General features: G+C 40.1%; 2 protein-coding genes across 4 annotated transcripts in view; one reads left to right on the top strand and one right to left on the bottom strand.

Annotated features, from left to right (window-relative positions):
• clu (clusterin) lies at positions 1–10,537 on the top strand. Of its 3 annotated transcripts, XM_084952700.1 has the most exons (11): positions 15–109; positions 334–464; positions 3,761–3,933; positions 4,791–4,939; positions 5,308–5,478; positions 5,619–5,789; positions 5,928–6,141; positions 6,862–7,002; positions 8,924–9,144; positions 9,462–9,649; positions 9,897–10,537. In XM_084952700.1, the coding sequence occupies exons 3-11, from the start codon at positions 3,816–3,818 to the stop codon at positions 9,907–9,909; spliced, it is 1,386 nt and encodes a 461-aa protein (XP_084808826.1). In that variant the 5' UTR covers positions 15–109; positions 334–464; positions 3,761–3,815; the 3' UTR covers positions 9,910–10,537. The 3 variants fall into 3 exon arrangements, with proteins under 3 accessions (XP_084808824.1, XP_084808827.1, XP_084808826.1); XM_084952698.1 differs by lacking the exon at positions 334–464 and having other exon boundaries at positions 1–109; XM_084952701.1 differs by lacking the exons at positions 334–464; positions 9,897–10,537 and having other exon boundaries at positions 1–109; positions 9,462–9,653.
• The window catches only part of reps1 (RALBP1 associated Eps domain containing 1), a 21,757-nt gene continuing 7,749 nt past the window's right edge, over positions 10,165–24,172 (bottom strand). The window contains exons 5-19 of the mRNA XM_084952697.1: positions 23,466–23,596; positions 21,753–21,915; positions 21,609–21,672; positions 20,686–20,840; positions 20,037–20,158; positions 19,551–19,631; positions 18,308–18,395; positions 17,687–17,788; positions 16,130–16,190; positions 15,731–15,929; positions 15,449–15,643; positions 14,921–15,010; positions 14,614–14,771; positions 14,422–14,527; positions 10,165–14,326 (exon numbers count right to left, since the gene is read on the bottom strand). Coding sequence (XP_084808823.1) covers positions 14,258–14,326; positions 14,422–14,527; positions 14,614–14,771; positions 14,921–15,010; positions 15,449–15,643; positions 15,731–15,929; positions 16,130–16,190; positions 17,687–17,788; positions 18,308–18,395; positions 19,551–19,631; positions 20,037–20,158; positions 20,686–20,840; positions 21,609–21,672; positions 21,753–21,915; positions 23,466–23,596 — 1,784 coding nt within the window. The 3' untranslated portion in view covers positions 10,165–14,257. The remainder of the gene's footprint in view (positions 14,327–14,421; positions 14,528–14,613; positions 14,772–14,920; positions 15,011–15,448; positions 15,644–15,730; positions 15,930–16,129; positions 16,191–17,686; positions 17,789–18,307; positions 18,396–19,550; positions 19,632–20,036; positions 20,159–20,685; positions 20,841–21,608; positions 21,673–21,752; positions 21,916–23,465; positions 23,597–24,172) is intronic.

Here is a 24,172-nt window from a genome sequence, read left to right on the forward strand (position 1 = left end):
TCAGTGAATCACATGTCTGCACCGTCCCCGTTATCCGCTGGTATAAATAAGAGCAGCAGCGAGCCTGGGGCAGCTTCGGACGAGCTGGAGTCTCAGGAAACAAACAGAGGTGAGTCAGAGGAGCTTTGCTTTTTGCAGGTCGGTGTTTTTGTGTGCAGACTGTGGTGGTTACATTTTTATATAAGCTATAACATATTTAAACAAAACAGAACAGACCTTGTTTGCATTTTTGCAGGTTTTGCAGATAAAACGTCAGACTGTAAAAATCACTTCTAACTTATTAATTAAAACCAGGTCGTGTTATTCCCTTTCATGCGGTCGTGCTGACTGAAGGTGATTGCTGTTTAAATTGCTTACTCATGGGTGTGACCTCCATCTCTGGATCAAAACAACTGGATTAGGGGGGATGACGTCCCGCTGTGGTTTACTTCAATAACACGCTTCAGCATTTTACGCAGTGCTTGGTGCGTAAATAATAATAAAAACGTGAAACTAAATTATAAATCTGTAATCACATGCATGTTTGCAGGTTTTAAAATGTTAAACTATTAAAGCATTGCTGGATCTTTATTATTATTGTTACATTTTCTGGTTTATAAATAGAAATAGCCCTGACTCCTTCATGCCTATAGGACAGTTAAGTCCTATGGGTGAAGAAGTCCCCAAACACTTTAAATAATGAGGCCAGTGTCCCATTTTTGACAGATTAGTCCATTTTTTTCTTCTTATTTAAGCACCAGGAAAGTCATTAATGGGGGGACAGAAGCAAAAGGAGCAAATCTATCAGGCAAGATATTTTAGAAATACCTGGGTAATTTCACTGTCACTGTAACACTAGTTTAATAAAGAAATAGTAGAATAAAATGAAAGAAATTTAATTAAATCATTGCAAAATATTAAACTTTATAAGTGAAATGTGCGAATAGTTGTGCAGCAGTATACTGTAGGGCAACAACGTCATAAATACAAAGTTATGGTAATGTAAGCTATTTTAGAGTGTAAAGTGTAATTTGTATGAGATAAATGTTACAATAACAAAATGCAAAAAACAAAATTAGCAAGACATTTTGTATTTTTCTGATTTTATAAACATAAACTACAACATCAGACAAACACATTTGTTGTGTTCCCGATGCTTAAAGTGGCAGAGGTTTGCTTTAAAAATGAACAAAATTACTCTTCAGCAGCCAAGATTTCATTTCTCAGTACTAAATGTCTTTTAATAGTAATCTAAGTGTCAAATAAAATATTTACAACGGTAAATAAATACTTCCAGAAAATAAAGGTGACGTGTGGGAGACTGAGCAGATGTTGATGTCATACTGGTAATGCTGAACTTTCTAGAGGAACATCTGGAGAGGAGGAGTGTTGGTGTTTCAGTTGTGTAACCAGGATCCTTGCAGCTGTTGTTCAGCATTTAACACAACTGGGCCCGTGCATTGTTAATACTTTTTATTTGCCTAACTTTCTCTCCATCTCTCTCTCTCTCTCACTGTTTTTTCTGTGCTTTTCATGTCAGCATTGCTCATTCTTTCCCCTCACTGAACATCTGGCCTTACTCGTTAGTTTTTTCTCTCATTACAAAAGGCTGGATTGGAAATAGCGTTTACAAACCTTCTAGTTCCTGGCATGCTCTAATTAAGCAAGACATTTAGTATTATGTGGATAATGACCTCTCTGTGTTTGCTGTATGTTTAAAAACTCAGAAAGTTCATATAAGCAGCAGAAAGTGGGACCTTTTTTCTGCTCCCAGGTGGACGTCCAGTCCAGCCCTGCTGGATTTAGAACAGCTGATGACATTTTGCAGTTTTTGAAGGACTGAAAAAAAATATCCAGGAAGGTTACATCAGCGCTGATTTAAGACTATACTGTGTACTGTAACAAGAACACAGACAATGGACACAAACAATCTAAATTTAAACTATTTTAAGATGGCGTAAACCTTTTCTGATTAGTAATTATTAATTCGCTGTGGGCATTTAATCACATAGTGCAAGCAGACCTAAAAAGTTTCCAAAGATAGCAAAGCTTTCATACTGATTCTGGGGAAGAGTGTGTAAGCTGATCTGCAGGTCATCTTAAATATTCTTATTTGACTGAACCCATGCAGAGTCATGGGTATGAATGGCCCTCTTTCAATGGGAAGATTGAATACATTCAGTAGGACAGGGTTGAATAAATAAAGGGAACAGGAAATATAAACAGATCAACTACCAAATAATGCAAAAGTTCTTGACCATTTTTGGGGTGTTGCAGCAGATTTGTATGCATACTGTACTCTGCTTGTTTCCATAGAAACAGGAGGAGATTGTGGGCGAGCGACTGCAAACAAAAACACACTGTAGAAGATGAGCAAGACACTCCTAAGACCTGTGCTTTTATACTGGGTGTGCAAACGCTTTGCTTCACCTGAAGTACCTGGAGCTTGCAGTGTGTCTGCATGAAGACACACTCATTAAGAACAGGACTAGAGGGGTAAATGCGTCGTTGGCTGAATCTTATTTCCAGCAGTTTAGAAGAAAGAAAAAGATGTTCATCTTGTCTCAACATGACAGATTTGCCCATTCACAAATCTTGTGGAAGACATTGGCTATCCTCTACATCAGTGATTTTCCTGATTTTTGGAAACCAACGAATCCTTCCTTAAATGTTTTCAGTATACTTTCATATTAAACAATGTCTGCTTTTTATGCGATCAGTTAGCTCTTTAAGCCTGAAAACATCTGCATGGCTACCCTTTTGCTCAATCAAAACTCTAAATCAGCATGAAGAGTTTCATAAGAGTCTTGAAAAATTCTTAGTCGTAATTCTGCCAAATTTGATCCACAGCAAAAGCTACGTCCGGTTTAATCACCATAGAAGTGGGCAGCCTTTCCACTGTGTGCGCCAAGTTCTGCAAACAAAACAAAAATATCCTTTAAAAAAAAGTCTTCTAAGTAGATTTTTTTTCCTTTCTGTTATGTTTTGTGTCAAGTAAGCACGCACATTATCTAATGGTGTGTAATTGTGTAAGTGTGTAATTTTGGTTATTATGGATGGTTAAACACTGAGCTAATCCTGATAAATACTAATCTCCAGAAGGCTTCAGAAAAACTCAGTGAATCAGCAAAGTTCAGCTAGACTGCTGCATGGCCATGTGTTTTTAGAGAAAATAAGGATTATTGCTGACTGCAGGAATAATCAGCAGAGATTAGACTCCCACATGGGAGAGATTATTTATGCTGCTTGGGGAAAAGCTGCACAGAGAGGAGAGAAGCCTGGTCCAACTGACTGATGAACTTCTCTGTCTTTGTCCGCCTCATGTCAGCGTGAGCGGGGGGTCATACACCACAGACATCCTCTGCTGAATATGTCATTGTTGGGTGAACGGGCAGCTGACCAAGCACACGTCAGAGAAGAAATGGGTAAACAGAGAAAGAGCCTGCTGTTCTATTATATAATGCCTCTGAAAGGCACTTTGGTCATTGCCGCAGGAGAACACTGATCTGAACTCATAACATCCTTTAATGATTGAAACTGGGGACGAATAAGATGTTCATCAGTTTGAATTATTTAGTCTTATTGATTGGTTATTTTTAGCTGTTGCCATGTAAGGGCACAAAACCGCTGAGCAAACGTGATGATTTTTTACTGCGTAGCTCCCCACCTGCTTTTTCTCCAGCTTCCATCGCCCTCTGGTGGAGATAAGAGGTGTGTGCAATGACATTTTTCACAGTCCAGAGTCAGTTTGGACTGAAAGTGTGTTTGATTTACATTCCAGGTCTTTGGCATCATATTCACATCATTACCTGCTGGCCCTGTAAGAGTCAGAGAGGATGCTAATGATGATGATGATGATGAAGAGGAAAGGCTCGAAAGAGTCTTTGGCCTTGGTGGCTCTTCTGGTGGCCTCAGCCAGCTGTATCCTTCCTCCGACAAAAGAAGATCTTAACCGTAAGTTTGCAGGGTGTGGAAAAAAGGGTTTAAAGGGCCAGTTCACACAAAAGGATTGATCTGATGACGTTAACAACTTGGTAGTTACGGAAGTAATGTTAGGGTTATCTAGATAAATTGTTTTTAATAGGGCAACAGATTTCTTTTCATGGTATTCCACTAATAGGAATCTTCCATTAGTGCTATAAAACTAAAGGTATTGAAAATGATGTCATTTTTTTCAAGCATATTTGTTAAAGTTGAGTCAAAGAGCAGCATAAAAGATTAAAAAAATAGTTAAAGGAAATAGATAAACAAACAAAGGTGTTAACAATAACCGATAAAATCTAGGCCCCTCAATTAGGCCTGGATACTTAGTATTCATGCAGATCTCCTTGTCTGTCAAATTTCTGTGATTTGTGCAATGCCAAGAGCTTGTAATATGCATGCATTACTGTTATGGAGGTCCGTGTTGTGTCTAGACACAGGGTAGTTGATATTCTATCTGCATGAGCACATTTGTGGTCTGTTAGTCTGCCCTTCAAATGTCTTTTGGTTCCTCCAGGATGATAAAATACACTGCAGCTGGGACTCTACAGACTCTGGAGTCTGTGGATGACAGACAGGGTGCTGAGGTTAATTTAATGACTAAATTCTAAATTTATTATTAAAAGATAATGCATAAATGTTCAGGTCTGTGTTACATTTGTGCTGTGATTCTACATACTGGATCGCTTAGGATATGTAGAATAAAATAATCGCCTGAGCAGAAGTTGACAGTGAGCAGAACAAACAGAACAGATATCATGTAATATCAGTAACATTCAAGGCCATTTTATGGAAGTTAACATTTTCTGCGTGTTGTTTGTGGTTTACAGAGATTTCCATTCAGGGAGAAAAGTATCTGGACAGACAAATTGAAAATGCCATCAATGGAGTGAAGGAAATGAAGAGTGTGATGCAGAAATCTTCAGAGGAGCACAAGAGGTTTTTGGATGATCTGGAGAAAACCGAGCAGAAGAAAGAGGTAGCACTAATATTAAGCACTATATGTTTTAACAGTACCTTTGTTGACGATGCTCTAGGGAAATAGTAAAGTAAAGATGTCTAGTGATTTGGGTTTTTTGGGCCACAACACACAGAAAAGTAATTTTTTAATGTTCCAGTGGTTTAGACTTTGTTTTTAAATGTTTAACAGCGAGAAAGTGTTCTCTTTTTTCACTTAAATCTATCCCTGCTGCAGATAAGAACTTACATATTTCCTGAGAGAATTTACTGCAGAAAATTTTCTACACGTGTAACTCTAAACTGACGATTCTCACATTTAACACAAAAGGACGAGATAATTATTACCAAAGATGGGGCCAGAATAAAGTTGGATGTTTTAATGTATAGGAAGCGATGCGTACAGCTCAGGAGATGGAGGCCGAGCTGGAGAAGGAGGAGGAGGTTTGTAACGAGACCATGAAGGCTCTGTGGGAGGAGTGCAAGCCTTGTCTGAAGAACACCTGTGTGAAATACTACTCCCGAACCTGCAGCAGCGGATCTGGACTGGTGGGACGTCAGGTCAGACACTAAAGGAGATGCAACACTATGCATATTTCATCCTTTCCCCTTCATCATTCTTCTTCTCTCCCCTGAAATATTAAGCCATGAAAGACATTTTAAGTTTGATTTGAAATGAAACCTGCTCCTTCGGTCTGCAGCTGGAGGAGGTTCTGAATAGAACATCTCCTTTCTCCATCTGGATCAATGGAGAGAAGATCGACATCCTGGAGCAAGAAGGACAACGGCAGAACAGAGAGTTCAAGAACCTGGAGGAAAAATACACAGAGATGGCCGACGGCGTGGACAACATATTCACAGATAGCATGAAGGTACGGTTTACCTTTGCTTGTTTATGTGCAGAATAAATCTTTAAGCACCACTTCCTCTTTGAATAAGTATACAGCAAACACACTCACTCACTACATCAGTACCAGCATCAGCTCGGTCTCTGTATTTGTTGTTTTCAGGTGGCCGATTATGTGCACTACAGCCCTCCTGCGATCTATTTGCCTAACTTCCTGTCACCGTACGCTCGCCGCGGCAGAAGCATCCGCTCTCTGTTCCACGATCCTTTCCACGGCTTCCAGAACTTGTTCTCCCCTATGATGGGAATGAGCCGGAACTTCTTCAGTTCCATGGGCTCCATGATGGACATGGACAGTGACACTGTTCCCAATGAGGGTCGGTTTTTCTGTCGGGTTTAATGTTTTTATTCAGAAAGTATCTAGAGAGCTATCGGCTGCAGAATCACACATGCTGTAAACTCAAAAACCCCTCGTTTTAATGAAAGTAATGTGTGCTGAGAGCTTTTAAGTCTAACTACAGACTGTCTATAAAATGTGGACGTCGCTTGTGGACCCTTAAGTTGCATTCTTTGTAATGACCAGCAGGGGGGGTTCAACTCATCTGGTTGCAAAAGGTAGTCAGGGTATATAGAAGCCTTTAGTGACTATATATCCACCATTTACTTGATCTTTGATCTCAGTGAACAGGTTCGTGATCAGACTATAGTCTCAAGTAATAGCTTGAGACCATAAACATAAAATTGTATTAATGCCATTAGAGTACCGTTTGGTCTGTGATTTTAGTATGTTGTTAGGCGTTTTTTTGTCAAAATGATGATATTGAAAATGCATAATGAAGGTTTTGTGGCTATAACTTAGATGTAATATATACCTATGCAGCTGTAAACGGCATTGCTGCATTGGCTGGTAAATAACTTACTAGGTAATAATTGGTTTAGCTTAAATAAAAAGCAAATCTCCTCTGATTTCTGTGGAGTCACATGACCAATAGTGACATTCAGACAAGAAAAATTAAATTCATGTGCAGAGGCACATCACTGTTGGGTTTTATTTTCACATGAAACATTCATAACGCGCGTTTGTGTCATTCACACAGATGGTAACGTAAATGAGGACGTGATCATCACCAAACCTTACGGTAACGGCAGGATGACCTGCAGAGAGATCCGTCGCAACTCAGCCGGCTGCTTCAAGTTCCGCGACGAGTGTCAGAAGTGCAAAGAAATCCAGCACATTGGTAAGATGGTGTCTCGTTCATTGACTAATACCTTTTATTCCCCCTGATAACATGGATACAGGAGTAAAAATAGTTAAGATGGAGCATATGGGAAATATTACCAAAATAAATTAAAACATCATCCTTCATTATTTAAAAAAAATTATATAAGAAGCCATTTAACAGCTATGAGGGCCTCTTCAAACTGCCTTTCATCCAAATTCGACTGGCAGGAAGCCAGGCACTGAGACCTGAATAATGATCCAGGGATGTCTTGATTAGAGCAGCACAATTAATATTTATAAAGAGAGTGTAATTTAATCATGTGATCTCTTCCTTTGTGTTGATGATGCTATTGTTACTCTTCCATTAAACGACAGGACAGCACTGGGCTCTGACACAAAAGCATCTATTTATAGACTCTCGGAAAATACAAAGAGCTTTGTTTTGTTTTTGCGCTCAGAGGGATCCGTCAGCTAGTTGATCTGAACTAGCTATAAATTATAGTTTCAATTTTAAACAATGAAAAGCAGCTGGAACTCTTTGTTTCCCTGTTTTTCATTTTTAAATCAGTAGCATAATATCAAGGCTCTATGTACGGTTGTCCAAACTAAAATACTCCGGTCTGGACAGACGTAACGGTCTGCAGTGTCTCTTATTCTTGTAATTCAGGTGTTTTTCAGTCCCATTGCTACATTGTATAAAGTAAAACAGTTAGTCATGCAGTCTGTGAATGAACGGCTCATTCTGAAGACCTCGTTCAATTTATGAGTGTGGTGCTATTATTGGATGCCACTACTGCAACAAATCAGTTCGGGAAATGACTTTGCCCCCAGATTTTCCATTATCAACTGTAGGTGGTAATAATGCAAAGTGGAAGAGTTTAGGAACCAAAGCAACTCAACCACAAAGTTATAGAACAGGGTCGCTAAGTGCTGAGGCAAATAAGGCAGAGCTCCAATCCTCCTCTGGCATCAATATCAGCACATAAACTGTGCACCCGGGGCTTCGTAGCATGAGTTTCCATGACCAAGCAGGTTAGGTGTTTGTCTATGTGGCATATCTGAGATTGAGACCAACAAAACTTGAATGTACAGATGTAGGATCGCAGAGGATGAATAACCGTTACCTGTTAAGGAGTTTTACCACAACCAGCAGGTTGAACGTTTTGCCTTATGTTGAAATATCGTAGTAACTGTTGCAATAGTGAGGGTAAGAAACGTCATGTAGCTCAATTGTTTGGACAAAATTAGCTACGTTTATTTCAAACATTTAAAAGAATAAAGAATATATGAGCATTCAGCAAAAAAAAAAAAAAATCTGATGCAGAAGTAACTCAAATTTATGCTCAAAAAGAAGCAGGAAGACATAAACTTATTTGATCCTACCCCTCTTTCCTGTCTGCTGATAGCAATGATAGCAATATTCATCCAACTTACCAGTGACCTACCACTGGCCCATATGCACATACAAGTGCATTCATACCTACACATTATGTGCAGTCTTGCATATATATATATATAATAGTCACAGGTGCTAAATATCAGCGGGTCTGCTTGCCTATAGCATAACTGCAGAATATAGACAGAATATTCTGAAATTGAAACATGTATGCGTGACAATGCTTTGGAGTTAATGCCTTAGAGATGACTCACTCCCCATCTTGTGTGTAGTACTTGTAAGGATAAGTTTGCCTTTCTTCCTCAATTACAGCAAGCACAGAGTAGTATTTTATCTCATTGTTTACTTTACTTTTAATGGACTTTTTGGAAAGTAGAAGGTAGAAACAGATGTGCCAAACTAGGAGACTGCATTTAGTGGTTGAATTTTTAAAAAAAGGGGGGGTGGGGTCAGCATTTATCTAATTAATTTAAGCCTGATGTAGCAGTTAAGTGATTTTCCAACTTTACTCAAGCTCCACGATGATGTTTTTCCCTCACAGACTGCTCTGGGAAGAAACCTCTGGAGGGCCCCCTGAAGGAGGAGCTGGAGGAGGCTCTGGCCTTGGCCGAGCGTTTCACCCAGCAGTACAACTCCCTCCTGAAGAGGTTCGAAGAGCAAATGTTCAACACCTCCTCCATCTTGGATTTGTTCAACAGGCAGTTCGGCTGGGTGTCTTCTCTCGCAAACAACACTAGCAATGGCATCTTCAGTGTTCAGGCGGTAAGAACTGTTGCTTCATTTGACCTTAATTTAAAATATGCAATATTATGGTTGTAATTTGTTATCTAGATATAGTTGTGCTTTTCAACACTTCTATTTTTATCACCTGAAAAACTCATGTTAGGTGTCTAAGTACCAGTATCTGCCCACAGCTATTACAAGACAAAGAAAAACACCAAATCCTGCAAAATTATCCAACTTCTGAAAGATCCAGAAACGATTTTTCTCTTTATCATCAGTCATTTTAATCATTTGTTTCAGCTGCAACTTACAGAAACCCCCTGAAAAGCTAAAACCCCCACCTCCTTATGCTACAGGTGATGTGCAAGGACTCTGAGAAGAAGGTTGATGGGGAGGAGGAGCCTGGAGAAACCAAAGTGAGCGTGAAGCTCTTCGACTCACCACCCATGAACTTCACCGTGCCGGGCGAAATCCCCTGGAACGACCCCAAGTTCTCTGAGGTGGTAGCTCAGGAAGCTCTGGATCGCTACAAGGAAACCAGTGTGTGAGTGTCAGAGAGGACTGCAGCAGGCAGAAAATCATCAATTAAAGGATTATTTAAAAATGTTAGGAAGAGGACTAGGATTCAAAAAGATTGATTTTTATTAATTTCCTTTTTCCTAACCCAGCACTGCTACTTTGACTTGTGACATTGATTTAATGCCCTCCGTGACAGTTAACAGCCTGTGGATAAGAGTTCACAGATCAGTGATAGATTCTGATCTCCATCTCTGTTGTTTCTTCTTCCACAGTGTCGTCAAATAAGCTGGATTTACTCCTGAACCTGCATCGTCTTCTGACCACAGAATGTTCTGGATTCATCAAAACACACCTGAAACCCTGACGCTAACCTAATGTTCCTCTTCAAGTCCTGCTTTTGCAAACGACACAGTTTAACCTCAGAGGTTTATATTGTTACATTAGTCCTGCTGTAAGAGAAGATATTTAGTAGATAACAGCTCCGCTCATGTGTATAGTACTTCCAACAAACGCCCTTGTATTACAGGCAACATGGGCATCTTTAACGGGGGGGGGGCACTAGGCAACTTTTTTTGTGCAGTTTTATTTTTGTGGGATTTGAAATGTATTCTTTTTGCATTCAGCCGCAGTCACACGTGATTAAAAAGATTGTTTTTCCATTAAAGATTGTACCAAGTTTTGAATGGTTGCAAAGATTTGAAGAAAACTGGAGCACTGAAGTAACTTTAATGGCTTGATCGTTGCTTTTGCAGAGCTCAGATACTTCCTGTATCGAGTTGGTGAAAGCGATTTATTGGCTTTAATTAAAATCGTCGACCAAAGCTGGGAAGTTCAGGATTGCTTTGAGCCGCTCAGTAAAACAGCCTAGAAATGAAGCAATATGTAGAAACTGAATAAAACCTGCTCTAACCTATTCCACTTCCCTGTGTACTCTTATTCCGAGTTTGTGTTTTACTTATAAGAAATTGATCAACGGCTCCGGTGAACAGACTACAACAAACTACCTCACAGATCAAAGTTGAACTAAACCAGATAATTAACAAAAAATCTGCTTTTATATTTTTTGGAGTAACTGGGGTGGCGTAGTGCATCAGTGCTTAGCATTGTGTTCCTGTGGATGTAAGAGTGTGAATGGTTTCTGCGATAGGTTTGGTGTACCCCTCCTCTCCCCCTGTGACAGCTGGGATGGGCTCCACTCTCCATAACCCTGTTAGATAAGCATCCATCTTACAGTCTTGCTGTGATCATACTTTATCGTCGGAAGTTTAAAACAAGTGATGCGGACCAAAATCAAAATTTCTTGTTAGGCAAATATATAAAAACGGCTACACTATGGAACCCACTTTCTTCCCAACACCATTAAACCATGGGGTGATAAATTTCAAGTAAATGAACATCTTGATTTTACTCCACAGACATGATTTCGTCACATACTTTCGACACAATTGTCAGATGTACATCCCTGCTGGCTAACTGGGGAAGTCCACTGAAGTCCACCAGCATGGTCATAAAGAGTTTGAGACGACTGTTGTTTGGTGACTGGGTACATTTTCTTGCTGGAGGTACAGATTAGAAGATAAATGATACTTATTCCCCAATTAAAGGACCTTTTAACCATTTCCAGATAAATTAGTGAGTAAAGAGAGCAGTTTTTAAAATATTGTGCCGTTTTTTATTTTTGTGTAAAAATCACACAGCTGCTAGTTGAATCTGCAGAGATACAGTACATCCATGCAGTTAAACATCTAGGGTTCCCACAGCCAAGAGAGAAGGAATTAAATAGAATATTCTTTCGCTGTTAGTCAGCAATTAATGCAAATTTACATATGAGTCCAAAAGTGTGTATCATATACAATATACAACACAGATCTGGGAGCGAATAGCATTCAAAATCCCATCAAAGACTTCATTACCGACTGATTGCTTCTGCCTGCCTGGATTGCCTTTTGGGTTAAAGGATGATGAGGGAGCTGTTGTGCTAGCAAAAATAAAATCAATCCCACTTGAAGGTGTTTAACAGGGTTTTAAATGGTACTAGTTCCAGGTCTGGAAACAACATGCGCACGCACGCACACACACACACACACACACACACGCACCAATTACATCATCGTCCTCAACAGCAAAAAAAAAAAAGAAGGCGAGCCTTGATACAACAAGGAAGAGGTCAGTCAGCCGCTGTGGAAACCTGAACGCCGTCGGGGGGAGTAAGGCTTTAGAAGAAGACTGATGCTTCACCAAAAAAAAAAAACAAAAACAAACAAACAAAAAAACAACACAGGGATAGATCATTAATAAAAGAAAAATTCATTGACCAAAAATGGGGCATTTTATGACACTGGCACAAAAAAAAACAACAAAAAAAAAAAACATGAGAAATAAGTGGTTCATCATTTTTTTCATCTTAAAGCATCTTCTTTTTAAATACACGTGAAAGACAACATGCAGATTAAAAGTAAGCAAAGAGAGACAACAAATAAAAGAAATTGTGAGGGAACAAGGGGGGGGGGGAGGTGGGGATTCAGTTCAAAGTGCAGTTGGGACATTCAGGTCTCCCACTCTGTTGACTGGTCTCCTGTTAAGCTTCATCTACACCCACAGATTTCAGGTGAAACTGCCCTGATACAACACTGATCTGGAGTTTACTTCCCTCTGGAGCCAGGAGCCCGGGGAAGTGGACTGCTCATCAGTACCACCCCAAAAAAAAAAAAAAAAAAAAAAAACACAACAAAAAGGCAAAAATACATCACAAACATACAGTAGATGATGTTCTGGAAGAGCTACGATACAAAAACCAGAGTATACTGTTCACATGGTTGCTACTATCATCGGACAAACACTTAGGTATAGTTGGTCTGTGAGGATGTATCGCCCATTGCATAGTGCTGACTGCCCGATTGGAAAACAGCTGTTTTGTTGTTGTTGTTTTCTCTTTTTTTTAAATCATCAAAAATCACTACCTGCTGCATCAGTTTGGATCTGTGCACATGTTTGCTGAAGAGAAATCACAGGCAAACTCCCCAATCAGCAACAAATGTATTCTTCATAAACGCCGCTTCCTGCAATCAAACAGCTGGAATATCTTCAAACCCTTCATATGAACGTCTGTTCTTGACTCATAAAGGTGAAGTTAGAGTTTGGGAGAGAAAAAAAAAAGAAAAAGAAAAGAAACAAACCCCGCAGCATTAGAAAGAAAGCTGAAATGTCAAGCCAGAGCTAGGTTTGAAACTAAATGAAGAAAACTTCAGGGAAAGAAAAGGTGGTGCATTTTTCTTCAAACAGCCCGAGCGGAAGTGAAAGAGAAGAGTGAAAGTTCAGTCATTTGGCATAAAGTGAAACCCTTCAGTCACGACGATCCCAAAAAAACAAAACACTGTAACACGTAGAAAACAAAAAACAGAAGACACGGCACTTTCACTCACTGCATCATGCCATCAACCACGCAAATGTTTACATGTAGACTTGAAGGGGGCAGTAAGAGAGGAAGGGTGGACTGAGTTCATGTCACAGGATGCATCACCAAAAAAAAAAAAAAAAAAAAAAAAAAAAGCCTTCACCGTCTTGGTTTAGTCATTAAGCCCCACACAAACACACAAAAGTTCCTGTCTGGAGATAGCCCAGTATGTTTCACAAATAGAGAGGCGACTACACCAAACTCCATTTAGAAAAAGACAAATTTATCCTTACTTGCTTATTGACCAATGTACCGACGGATGATTTGTGCTGTAGACTTCCTTCGGTCTTCATGTGTCCCATTGCAAGCCCATAAAATCTGTGTTCTTTGGATTATTTCACAATAATGGACAGCCATGGGTGCCACATGTTCAGCAGAACAGACCATTCATGAGGATTCAAAAACAAGAAATGCCTTCAGAGCACTACAGTAGTAGCACGGATCAAAAAGTGAAAAGAGGAAAAATGTAACCTTTTTTTTATAAACCAGAAACTTCTAAGTTTTAGCATATAATGCTCACTTAAAGCACAATTTGCCCGTCTTTACTCTTCCATGTCAATTTCGGTGTAATAAACAAGACCCAACCTATCGAGTTTGTGACATCAGACGATATTAGAAGGTCTAAAACCTTTATAGGTCGTCTCAGTTCACTTACACAAGAGAAGAAAAAAAAAAACTGTTTCGCCCCCTTTTTAAATTTTCTGCAGGAGTTTGGTGCAGCCGAGTCAAGCATACTGGTGCCAGCCACCAGGAACACAAATGCACAGTCACACAAACATGACAAATACACTCCGCATTTCTCCTTCAGTCATTCAGAGAGTGATTTAATCAAGACACCAGCAGTTTTATCTTCAGAGCGAACTTGGAGCTGGAGCGCTCTGCCTCTCAGTTTGCTGTCATCCTCCTCACCTTCGCCTCTCTTTAGCAAAAAGTGAAAAGTGCCAGTTTCTAAGATCCCCTCCAACTGGTAAGACTGTGCCCTCAGGTCTGTCCGGTTTTTGATTGAGCAGTGTGTGATTGAGCGTGACAGTTTTTAACGGAATGCCCTGAGGCAGGTTGAAGCCTCCGGGAAAAGCCGGGATTGATGGAAGGAAAAGGAGAGGAGGAAGGGAGGAGTCACAACGAGGGCCACAGCCTTGATTCAGATGAACTACAGTAGAGTTGCTCTCCATATGTAGGTTAAAGATGGGAAAAGGGTCTGAGCTGCTCCAGCTGGACTTCTAGAGATATCCTTTCTTCAAGCAGATCCTGGGAAAAGAAAACAGGTGTGAGCAAAGCGGGAGTTAAAAGGAGAACAAAGTCTGTTTGCTAAAACTAGAAAACACTACTAATGTCTTCCATACCTTCAGCTGCTGCTGGAGCTCACTGTTAAGTCGTGCCAAAACAGTGTTTGTCTCCTTGTTCCTTCTGATTGAAGCCTGAATCGCCTTTTTATCCTTTCCAACTGACCTGCAAAGAGAGAAATATGCTTTTTCTAAAGTGCTGATAAACACAACGCCCTGTAAAGTGTCTTCAACCAAAGCAAGTTTCTCCACCTGGGAATGGAAGGCTGAGTGGCCAGGACGGCGGCTATGACGTTAGATTTCTGTGGACCGTGCTGCTCGTCCTCCGGCCTCAGCTCGTCTTCAGACTTCAACCTTCGACGTACAGGTTTGGGGGGAGGAGCCAGGGGGCCGGAGGAGCCTTTGGCTCCCTGACGGGACAACAAAGAGTTTACCTCACTTTCACACAGTCTAATAAACAAGTGTGCCTATGAATTTCAGATTGCCTCTTGATGTTCCACACAAACACAAAAAGTTTAAAAACCACTGGTCTTATTGAGTTTAAAGTTCAAAGACGTACAGAGTTGACTGCAGCTGAGGGTCTCTCATCAGCTTGGCCGTCACTCTTAACTGTTCTCAAGGGGCCGGCCCCCTCCGAAGGCTTGTCCACCTGCAGACATAAACAAACAATGCATGTGAAAGTGAAAGTGTTTACGCAAATGTAACACAACAGCCACAGTTAAGAAATTAAAAGATGCAGATTGCAGATGGTTTGCAACAATAATATTTTATAAGAAGTCTAATATTTAATACTAGAAGACAAAAAAAAAAAAAAAAAAAAAAAAACGGTAATATGGAGGAAATCTGTCAATCAATGTGTGGGTTTAGAACATTATATAACAAACGGAAGGAAAACTAAAATAAACAACCACTTGGGGATTTTGGGAAAGAGCAAAAGAAATACATTCAAAAATCAAAAAAATCAATACATTAATATCAACATATTATACACAAAGCCAGACTATAAATGCCATCTCTGAGAAGAACTGATGTTGTCTAGAGGAGCATCATTCTATTTCCAAACCCTGACCCTCCAGGATCGACCTACCTGTCCTGGCTCGATGTGTTTGTCCACCTCTGGTAGGCTTGAGGGCTGCTCAGAGGCTGCAAAGGCCTGAAACTGGCTGAAATCTGCAAAGTTGGGCTGCTGGGGAATCTGCTGCGGGGATGTGGTGGTGAGCACCGCCCCGCCTCCTGGTATACTCTCTGCCTCTACGCGATGCCCGGTGAGTGGTACTGATGTCTGGGGAGGGATGAAAGGGTGTCGTGACAGCTTTCGTAGTATCAAAATCACAAATAATGCCAATAACACATAAAATACTTTTCTTACTTGTGTGGGAAGCGGTCGTGGAGGCACAGCAGGAGGGTAAGCTATCGTAGAGGGTTGGGGTTGTCCTGTGGCAGACGTGGCAGCAAAGGTGCGATTCATGTCCAGAGATGAGGAGCGAGAGTGGGAGGGGTGGGGACGGGGTGGAGGGGGAGGCGGTGCTACCACCTTCAAAGCCTCTGGGGACGTACCCGACTGAGACCTGAGCACATTAATGTTTAAAGATTTACACACAGGATACAGTGCTTTATTTACAACACGATTCATCACAGTTCAGGTCTGGAGTTGATCGTTGAACAGAGCTGCAACATGACCAACTGAGTAACAATGTGAGGAAGTAGAAAAACCCAAAAGCATCACTTTCAGTAATTGTCAGAAAGGACAGACAGAAAATGAACGAACCTCTGCCTTGTGATTGGCTCCTGGTCTGAGGTGAAAGAGTCTGAACTGCTGTAACCATCACCTTCATGAAAAGAAAAAAAAAAAACCCACAAGCATACAAATCATGAGAAAATTAACAAAATGGTAGTTGTTTTTTTTTTTTAAATTCTTCCACAAAAAATTGGAATCTTAGTCTGGACTATCAGCAGCTGAACTGAGGTTATGAAGGCACCACCAAGGAAAGACAAATATGAAATGGTACTAAGATAGTGCCTTTCTACCAAATTTAAGTATTTCCTATTGTATTCACCCAGTTACACGCCAATGGATGCATTTGGGGCAACTTGGGGTTCAGTACTTTGATATGTGGTATGGAGGAGCAGGTATTGGCAGACAACTGTCTCTACCACCTGAGCCACAGAAACCTTCCAACATATAAGGGAAAAATACTTCCATTTTTATTTTTTTTTATTTTTTTTTTTTGTCTTGATTTTTGTATGTTACTTTAAAGTATCAAGGGTTTTCTTTTGTCATTAAATCGACTGCTTGCCAGATTTCTATCTGTAATTTTGTTCTTAATGATCTGACCAGTATAATGTTGGACAACGATAAGAAAATGAAATATCGCGATAGAATATGGGTAAAACGCGCATGCGCAGTACCTTTGTTTTCATACGCACATGGCGGAAAAAGCATGGCGACGACGGAGAATGAGAAGGGCGAAAGCGGATCATTGAATGAAACGGATGAACCAGAATTGGTTTGTAAAAATGCTGCAACTTCAGTGGTGTGGAACTGGTTTAGCTTTCGTCCATCAGATACACAACAAAGCACTACTTTTGGTAGAGCATGCTAGCGGGCCGTCGTTATTACCGTGTTTTTTGGAAAATACGGCACACTTAAAATCAATCCTTTGATTTTTCTGAAAATCGACAGTGCCCCTTATAATCCTGTGTGCCTTATGTATGAATTCTGGTTGTGTTTACTGACCTCGAAACGATTTTATGTCGTACACGGCGCTCAGCAATCTGTCAAATGTTTCAGTACGACTTTGCTAAGCTACGAACCCGCACCGCTTGACGGATTGTCGGAGCATTACGGCTATCGTAGGCAGGAGGCTCGCGTATTGTGTGTGTATAACCTCTTTTTAAGTTTTGTGTATATTATACATGGTTATGCTGAGGATATGTCGGCCAATTTCCACTGGAAATGCCTTTTGGTTAAACTGTCAGCAAGGAATTTGCATTTGTACTGTTAAATTTTTATATAACTTTAATGCACATAAAAACAGCTGCTTGTTTAAGTGAAAATACATTGCTGGGTTTTTTTTTTTTTTGCACTAATAAAGTTGTGGAGTTGTAAAGTATTTTGTCTGGTGTCAATTATATCGTCACCGCAAATTTTCAAATGTATATCCTGATAAATATTTTTGGTCATATCGCCCTGCTCTAGTCTGACCTTAAAATAGAAAGTGGATTAAAATGGCTAAACAAAATAAATAACTGAATCATGTGTGGGATGATGTTTTCGGAACACCGTATTAAAGCTCCCTGCCATAGCAGCTCATCTTTTACTCACCTACAGTGTTGGCAGCTACAAACTTCATGGAGGTGGGTAATTTGGCTTCTTCAGACAGTTCAGGAGGTTTAGCCAGCAGAGGACTGGTAGGATGATTGTGGTCTAAATGTTGGAGGAAGGGGGAGATCACAAACAGGGGAAAGTGTTGAAGCAAATGCAGTCAATCAACAGGGAAAATTAAATGTTAGCAATCCGGCTGTTAGTTTGGACAAAACGTGCTCAGTTGCAGAAAAAAAAAAAAACATGTATATGAGTGATAAAAGCTCCTGTGAGGCTCTCTTTGAATGATTTCAAATGGTGACCTTTTGGATTTTTATTACTTTCCCAATAGTGCGCACTCTGCAAAGCACAAAGTAATCTGACTATATTACCACAGCTGGATGTTTTCCGACCTGCGACAATATGTTTTTTCTTCAGTATATAAAGAACATACTAGCATGCTTTCTAATGCAATTAGGTCATAATTCTGTTTCAGTCATATTAAAGTTCCTTCACATTGCTGCCCACAAAAACAGATTTAGAGGTCTGCCTGTTGCTGCACATGTGCATCAATATCATTATTATTTATTCAACTGTAAGTCAGGATTTGGACAGTCAGTTTAAGGTCAGAGAGTTTCTCACCACTGCCAGTCCTCTTCAGCTCCATCTCCTGCATGTGAATCTTACTGGGCGTCATCCGGATGGGAACTGGGTGAACGATGGCCGTGTCCTGTGGAAAAGATGGACACAGAGAGGGTCAAACAGACAGGAAGAAGATGGGTATAATTTTTTTTTTTTTTTGGCTGCTGGTCCTTTGAGGAGGAAGGTTCAACATGAAAACCTGTGTGGCACTCTTAGCTGACATGCTCACTGAGCATCTCATCAAACATGTTTAAATGAGAAGATGTGAAAGACCTGGAAACATATTTTCTAAATAAGCTTTTAAAAAAATAAATAAAAATAAAAGACGTGCCCATACAATTACCACCACCCCCCCCCATCCTAACGACAACTAAAAACAAACAAAAGACTGTTATTGTTTCAAAAATTATTTTCTGCTCCGAGAGTGTTCTTCACAGTTGGACAGAAAAGATCCTATGCACCCATTAAGATTTGGTGCATGGATGGCAGCGGAGAATTTGGGTCTGCTGTCAATGCAGGATTTTTCCACAGCAGAGAGAGATTTGGGGCTTTTTTTACTCCTACATCAGTGGGGTTACATTTACTTAAATTCTAAATTATTCAAATGGCTAAAAATAACTGTATTAGCCTTACATTCATACACAAACTGACTGCAGAAAATTCAACGGTCAATTAAGACTAACATGGAAAACTTTGATAAATCGAATTTTTGGGAGATTTATTGGTTAAGCTTGACAAGTGTTTTTTTTTTAATCTTGAGTTTCAGCTCAGAATGGGAGTACATAAAAGCAGTCTAAAAACAGATGCACACTCCTGCAATATAAAACCGTATTTGAAGTCAGAGCTATTTTTTGGACAATTATTGGTTTACGGTTTAAAAATTAAAAATAAATAAACGTGAAGAACTTTGACTGTTCAAAAGTAAATGCACAACAGAATTGTGCACAACCTTTATCATCTTAATCATGTGAGGAAAAATGCATCTCTTACAATCTTAAAATGTGATTGGTGGATGTGACTCTAAAGAAGAAAAAAAAAGGTGATGTCCAATAGAAACTGAGCAAGCCAAATCACAACACACACTTCTATTGCTGATGCACTTAATTGCACTTTGAAAGAACATCATGCAGACAGCGAGACAGAGAGAACCTGAGAGAGATAGAGAGAAAAAGAAGAGAGATCTGGAGAGGGTTAATGTCTGTCCATTAATGGTGAAACCATGCATGCTAAGTGATTGACTTACAGGGTCAGCTGGTGCAATGTTAGAGTCAAATTGGGTCAGAGTTTGTGAGCTGGAGGAGCGCTCGCTAAACGTCTCCCACTGCTGCAGGAGACAGACAGACAGTGAGAAAAAACATGTCAGTCAGTCAGCCAGTGCAGTGACATCACACATTTACATCATCAGTCTCAGCCTCTGCCGTGATGCCACACTGACGCGGCATCATCAGCAGGCGTGGAAACAAAACGGACATTGCCGACTTTCATACACAGTCTCAAGAAGTGAGAGAGGAGGTGCTGAATTATCAGAAAATATGTTTGATGATGAATAGGATGACGTGGCACTCGAATTATAATGGATGGATAAAGAGAGAGCAACCTCACTTAATTAACCCTGAGCAATTAAGATGAATCAAATGCAAACAGAGCAAAAGCAAACAGCCTCGAGTCTCGAGCCTAGAGGATGTGTAAAAACGACACATATAGTCATGTGGTGCGTGCACGTTGGAACCTCGTTGCTCTGGTTCATCTCTGGCCAGGCTTGATTGAGCGAAGGCATAGAGGGAGACTTGTTGGGGGTCACCTCTACTGGTGACGCAGAGTATCCAACATCAGCAGTCTGCTCTGGGACTTCTGAAAAAAAATAGACACGAGTTAAATACACATAAATAAACTAAAAAAATCCACACGACATTACTTTTGGTTGGGATTCTTCAAAAAGATGAACTTCAGAGAACAGCTTGAGATAAAACATTTTTTTCATGCACTCAAAATGCCAACTACATTTAACCATCAATGGCAAAAATCGTGAAACTTCAAAGTGCAATCATTTCTGCTTCTGAGTATTGCATAAGCACATTAGAAAGACTATTTCTCTGCTGTTTTCCTGATATGTAAAAACAAGGTCAACACTGAATTATAACACTTGATAAACATGTTTGTTATGGCTATCAGCAACTGAGTCAATGTCAAGTTAAAAGAGGGCAGGAGAACACAAAACTGTGTCATGAAAAGTGCAGCTCAGCCCAAAAATCAGTTAACTACTTCCAACATGTGGGTTTTGCACAATAGCGCTGTTACCCTAGGTCTAATGAGGTGTGAGATAAGAAAATTAATAAAGGGTGCAGCAGAGAGAGGAAGAGAGAGGCAAGCCTGAGCACCTGCTGAGTCATCGAGGTCAATCAGCTTTGGCATCAGGCTCTCAGGAAGTTTCTCGGGGAGGTCGTAGCCATTCTTCCTGGCCACAACTAAGTGAAAGGCAGCGCAGAATTCATCCAGGGTCAGCGCTCCATCTTTATCAAAGTCTGACAGCTCCCTTTAAACACACATTAGACAGTAAGAATATCATATCATATACGGCATTACAGCAGACATTGAATCTGATCCGACTTGCCCATTTACATGCCACGTTTACTGCTTAGAGCTAGTGATACTAGTCATTATGAATCCTGTCAAAACAAGTTGTGTCAACTGACACTGCACGCTTCTGTGGAAATAATCCCATAAACGGGAACTGACAACTTGTTTTTGATGAGCTCGATTAGCCACAAACGTCTTACTCATCAGCAAAATAAAGCCAGGTTGGTTTGGAGTTAACAAAGAACTGGTGAAACACATTTTCTTTGCAGCAACTACATATGGTCAAACCTTTTGTCTTTGTTGATGTTTGGCATTTTTTTAGTAAAAATTAGTCTTGAAGTTTAACAGTTAACCATATCCAGGTTGCACATGCTGTCCGATCAGTGATGATACATTCTGATAAAGAGCAAAGAAAAGCTTCTTGGTGTTTTTAGGATTAACTGCCACACACTGCACTTGTCTAAAAAGTAAATAAAGCTTTTACTACAGCTTCCTATTAAGTTTTATAAATATGAAATTAGGGATCTTTCAATAGAACAAAGGAGCACTGGTGCAAAGATCAATGCCCATCCTGCTCTAACCTACAGCATATCCGCATGTCAAACTGTTAAATTTGACCATCAACTCCATTCAGGTGGTGAACACGTGTTTATGGTGCCCTTAATTTCCCTTAGATACACAAACACACACAGAAGCCATAAATAGCAGAAGAGCAGTGACTCACCAAATATGTGACAATTCTAAAATCGGTAGCTTTGATTTAGTGAAGAACTCTTTTGCTGCTGAACCTGAAACACGCAGAAACCACAGTTTATTAATAACCCGTGTTTTATCCTGATAGCGTGTGTGTGTGTATTTTTGTTCCTACCAGGTATGAAGCCAGTGAGGTCAGGCTGAATTGTTTTAAACTGGTTAATGTAATACTGCCTCTGCTCGTCTGTGATCTTCCACGGATCATCGTACGTGCTGGACTGTCGCTGGATCTCATTGGTCGTTGCAGCTGAGGCTACTGTTCGTATTGTTGTGCTTTCCTACGAGAACCCATTTACAGAAACATTTAAGAAAGACGAGCATAATTAAGTATTAAGAATAACACTTTAACCTATGCAAATCCAGCTTCTTCCCTGTTAGTATGTACAGTGCGTGTCTCCCTGGCCCCCTACTCATACATACAAACTTGGCACTCTAAGAAATCAAACCTTTAAAGAATAATATTCAAAACTGAATCAAAACAATGGTTACAGAACTTTCAGCCTAAAGTACAACTGACTTTTTGCTTGTTAGCTCAGAACGACAAGAAGAAACTAAAAGAGGGCATGATGTGTACCTATAATTAGACAGTGGGTACAGAGGCCTTTGCCTGAGCAATGTCACAGAAGCTGCTCATGTTTCAGTCAAGCAGCAGCGTTTGCAGATAAAGTACTGATACAAGATGCTGGCTGACATTCAAGGCCCGATTGTGGTTACTGTGATATCTCGTGCTTTATGTTTGCAGTTTCTGATGGCAGACATTTGCATCACATTTTCCAGCTAAAATACTCTGTGTGGTTATCTTGTAACTTGCTGATCTATATTAATGCTCTATTGAACTGTATCGCCTTCTCTAGGTCTGTATTGTGAGGGTGTACATGTGTCCTTTAATTTATAGCCTCATTTTGCTGTCTCCTCGTCCCATCTCCCATTTCTGCATAGTGATTGGCTAATGGTGGTAAAGATAGAATAGATCCAAAATATTTCTGAGCATTTCAGTGATTTTATATTGGCAACGACTGACCTTAGTTTTATGTCAGCTCGCTTAGTAAGTGCAAAATGTCAAAAACTCCAAAAGTGGTGATTGTTGTTACTAACTGTGGGCTACACACTACCAAATACGCACACAACACAAGAGTGTTGAGTAGTTGTGTTTTTAGGGGTTGTTTTTTACCCAAATCAAATGTTTGTTTTTTTATATATATGGCCACGATTCACCTTATAGCTGTTTGGTTTAGTTCAAGGATTTCACTGGTGAAAATGAAAAAACTCATTTCCGTAATCGGAGCCCTTATTTAAAATAGTGGGCGTTCACTGTATTGTCAAAAAGAAGATTTTCACAGGACTATATGCTGTTTTGTGAAATCTGAACAAACCGCAAGACTTATGGAACAATGACAGATAAAGCTCAGCCTAAACTGGGTCACGCAACAGGAGAATGATCCCAAGCACAGCAGCAAATCTACAATAGAATGGCTGAAAAAGAGAAGAATCAAGATGATGCACTGGCCCAGGCAAAGTCGAGATCTCAACCTGACTGAAATGTTGTGGCGGGGCCTTAGGAGAACCGCCCATAAATGAACTTCAAACTGAAGCAATATTAACAACATTGGGCCAAGTTTCCTCAACAATGATGTGAGAGATTGACAAAAATCATACGGCAACCCATTACTTCACATTATTGCTGCTGAAGTACTGAATCAGTGTAGTGTATCCAACATCCAACTAGCGCCTTGTAATTTAAGATGGAACGCTGATGTGCATCTTTCTAGCTTGCTTGTATAATGAAGCCTGTTGCAATAGGAAGCGAGTCGAGCCAACACCGCTGTACCTGGACTGATGATGGGTGCATTGCTGGAAGCGTGCTGGAAGGCGGTGTGTCCGCTGTAAAACTGACCCAACTCTCCTGACCCGGAAGAGGCGGTGAGTGGGACGGCCACATGCCATCGCCAGCCACTGGACCTGAAAGGAGAAGGACAGGAAAGTATGTTTTTGCATGTAATGTTAATTAAGAAGTTTTGTTTTCATACCATTCTTTGTAATATCTCAACTACTTTTTATGCTGAAAAAAAAAAAAGCAGGCACAATTACTTTGGTCCCCTAATGACAAACTGCAGCAAGTGTCTGTGTCAGCAAATATCATTAACAGCATGTAGGCGCTGCAAACAACAGGAAGTGGTACAAACGACAATTTATCACTGAAGTCAAAGCTAAAAGCAACTTTTACCACACTGTCACTTCTGTTTGCCATTAGAGATGTTATTGTTATCATCTGCTGCTCGTGAGTGCTTGCAAGTGAAACCCCTGTCACATGCATTACCTTTTTTGCCCTCAATAAAGAAAAAAAAGAAAGAAAAATAAGCCATTTTAACTCAAATTGTTGCCACTCTTCTTTCTCTTTGTCCTTATTTTCATTATCAACAAATTTGCTCATCATCATCTTAAATAATTATTTAGTCTATAAAACATCTGAAAAGATTTGAACATTTTCCAAGATGAGTCCAGAAGCCCCACGTGCCTGGCATTCAGACCTTCTGT

The sequence above is a fragment of the Perissodus microlepis genome, chromosome 15, assembly GCF_051167445.1.
Source record: "Perissodus microlepis isolate ML-2025 ecotype Zambia chromosome 15, ASM5116744v1, whole genome shotgun sequence".
Lineage (NCBI taxonomy): Eukaryota > Metazoa > Chordata > Actinopteri > Cichliformes > Cichlidae > Perissodus > Perissodus microlepis.

What these genes read in the sequence shown, in the direction of transcription:
- clu (XM_084952698.1), top strand. Translation starts at nt 3,816, where the DNA reads ATGCTAATGATGATGATGATGATGAAGAGGAAAGGCTCGAAAGAGTCT. An exon ending in CTGGACTGGTGGGACGTCAG is followed by an intron (nt 5,479 to 5,618) that starts GTCAGACACTAA and finishes TTCGGTCTGCAG; the next exon opens with CTGGAGGAGGTTCTGAATAG. An exon ending in TGACACTGTTCCCAATGAGG is followed by an intron (nt 6,142 to 6,861) that starts GTCGGTTTTTCT and finishes TCATTCACACAG; the next exon opens with ATGGTAACGTAAATGAGGAC.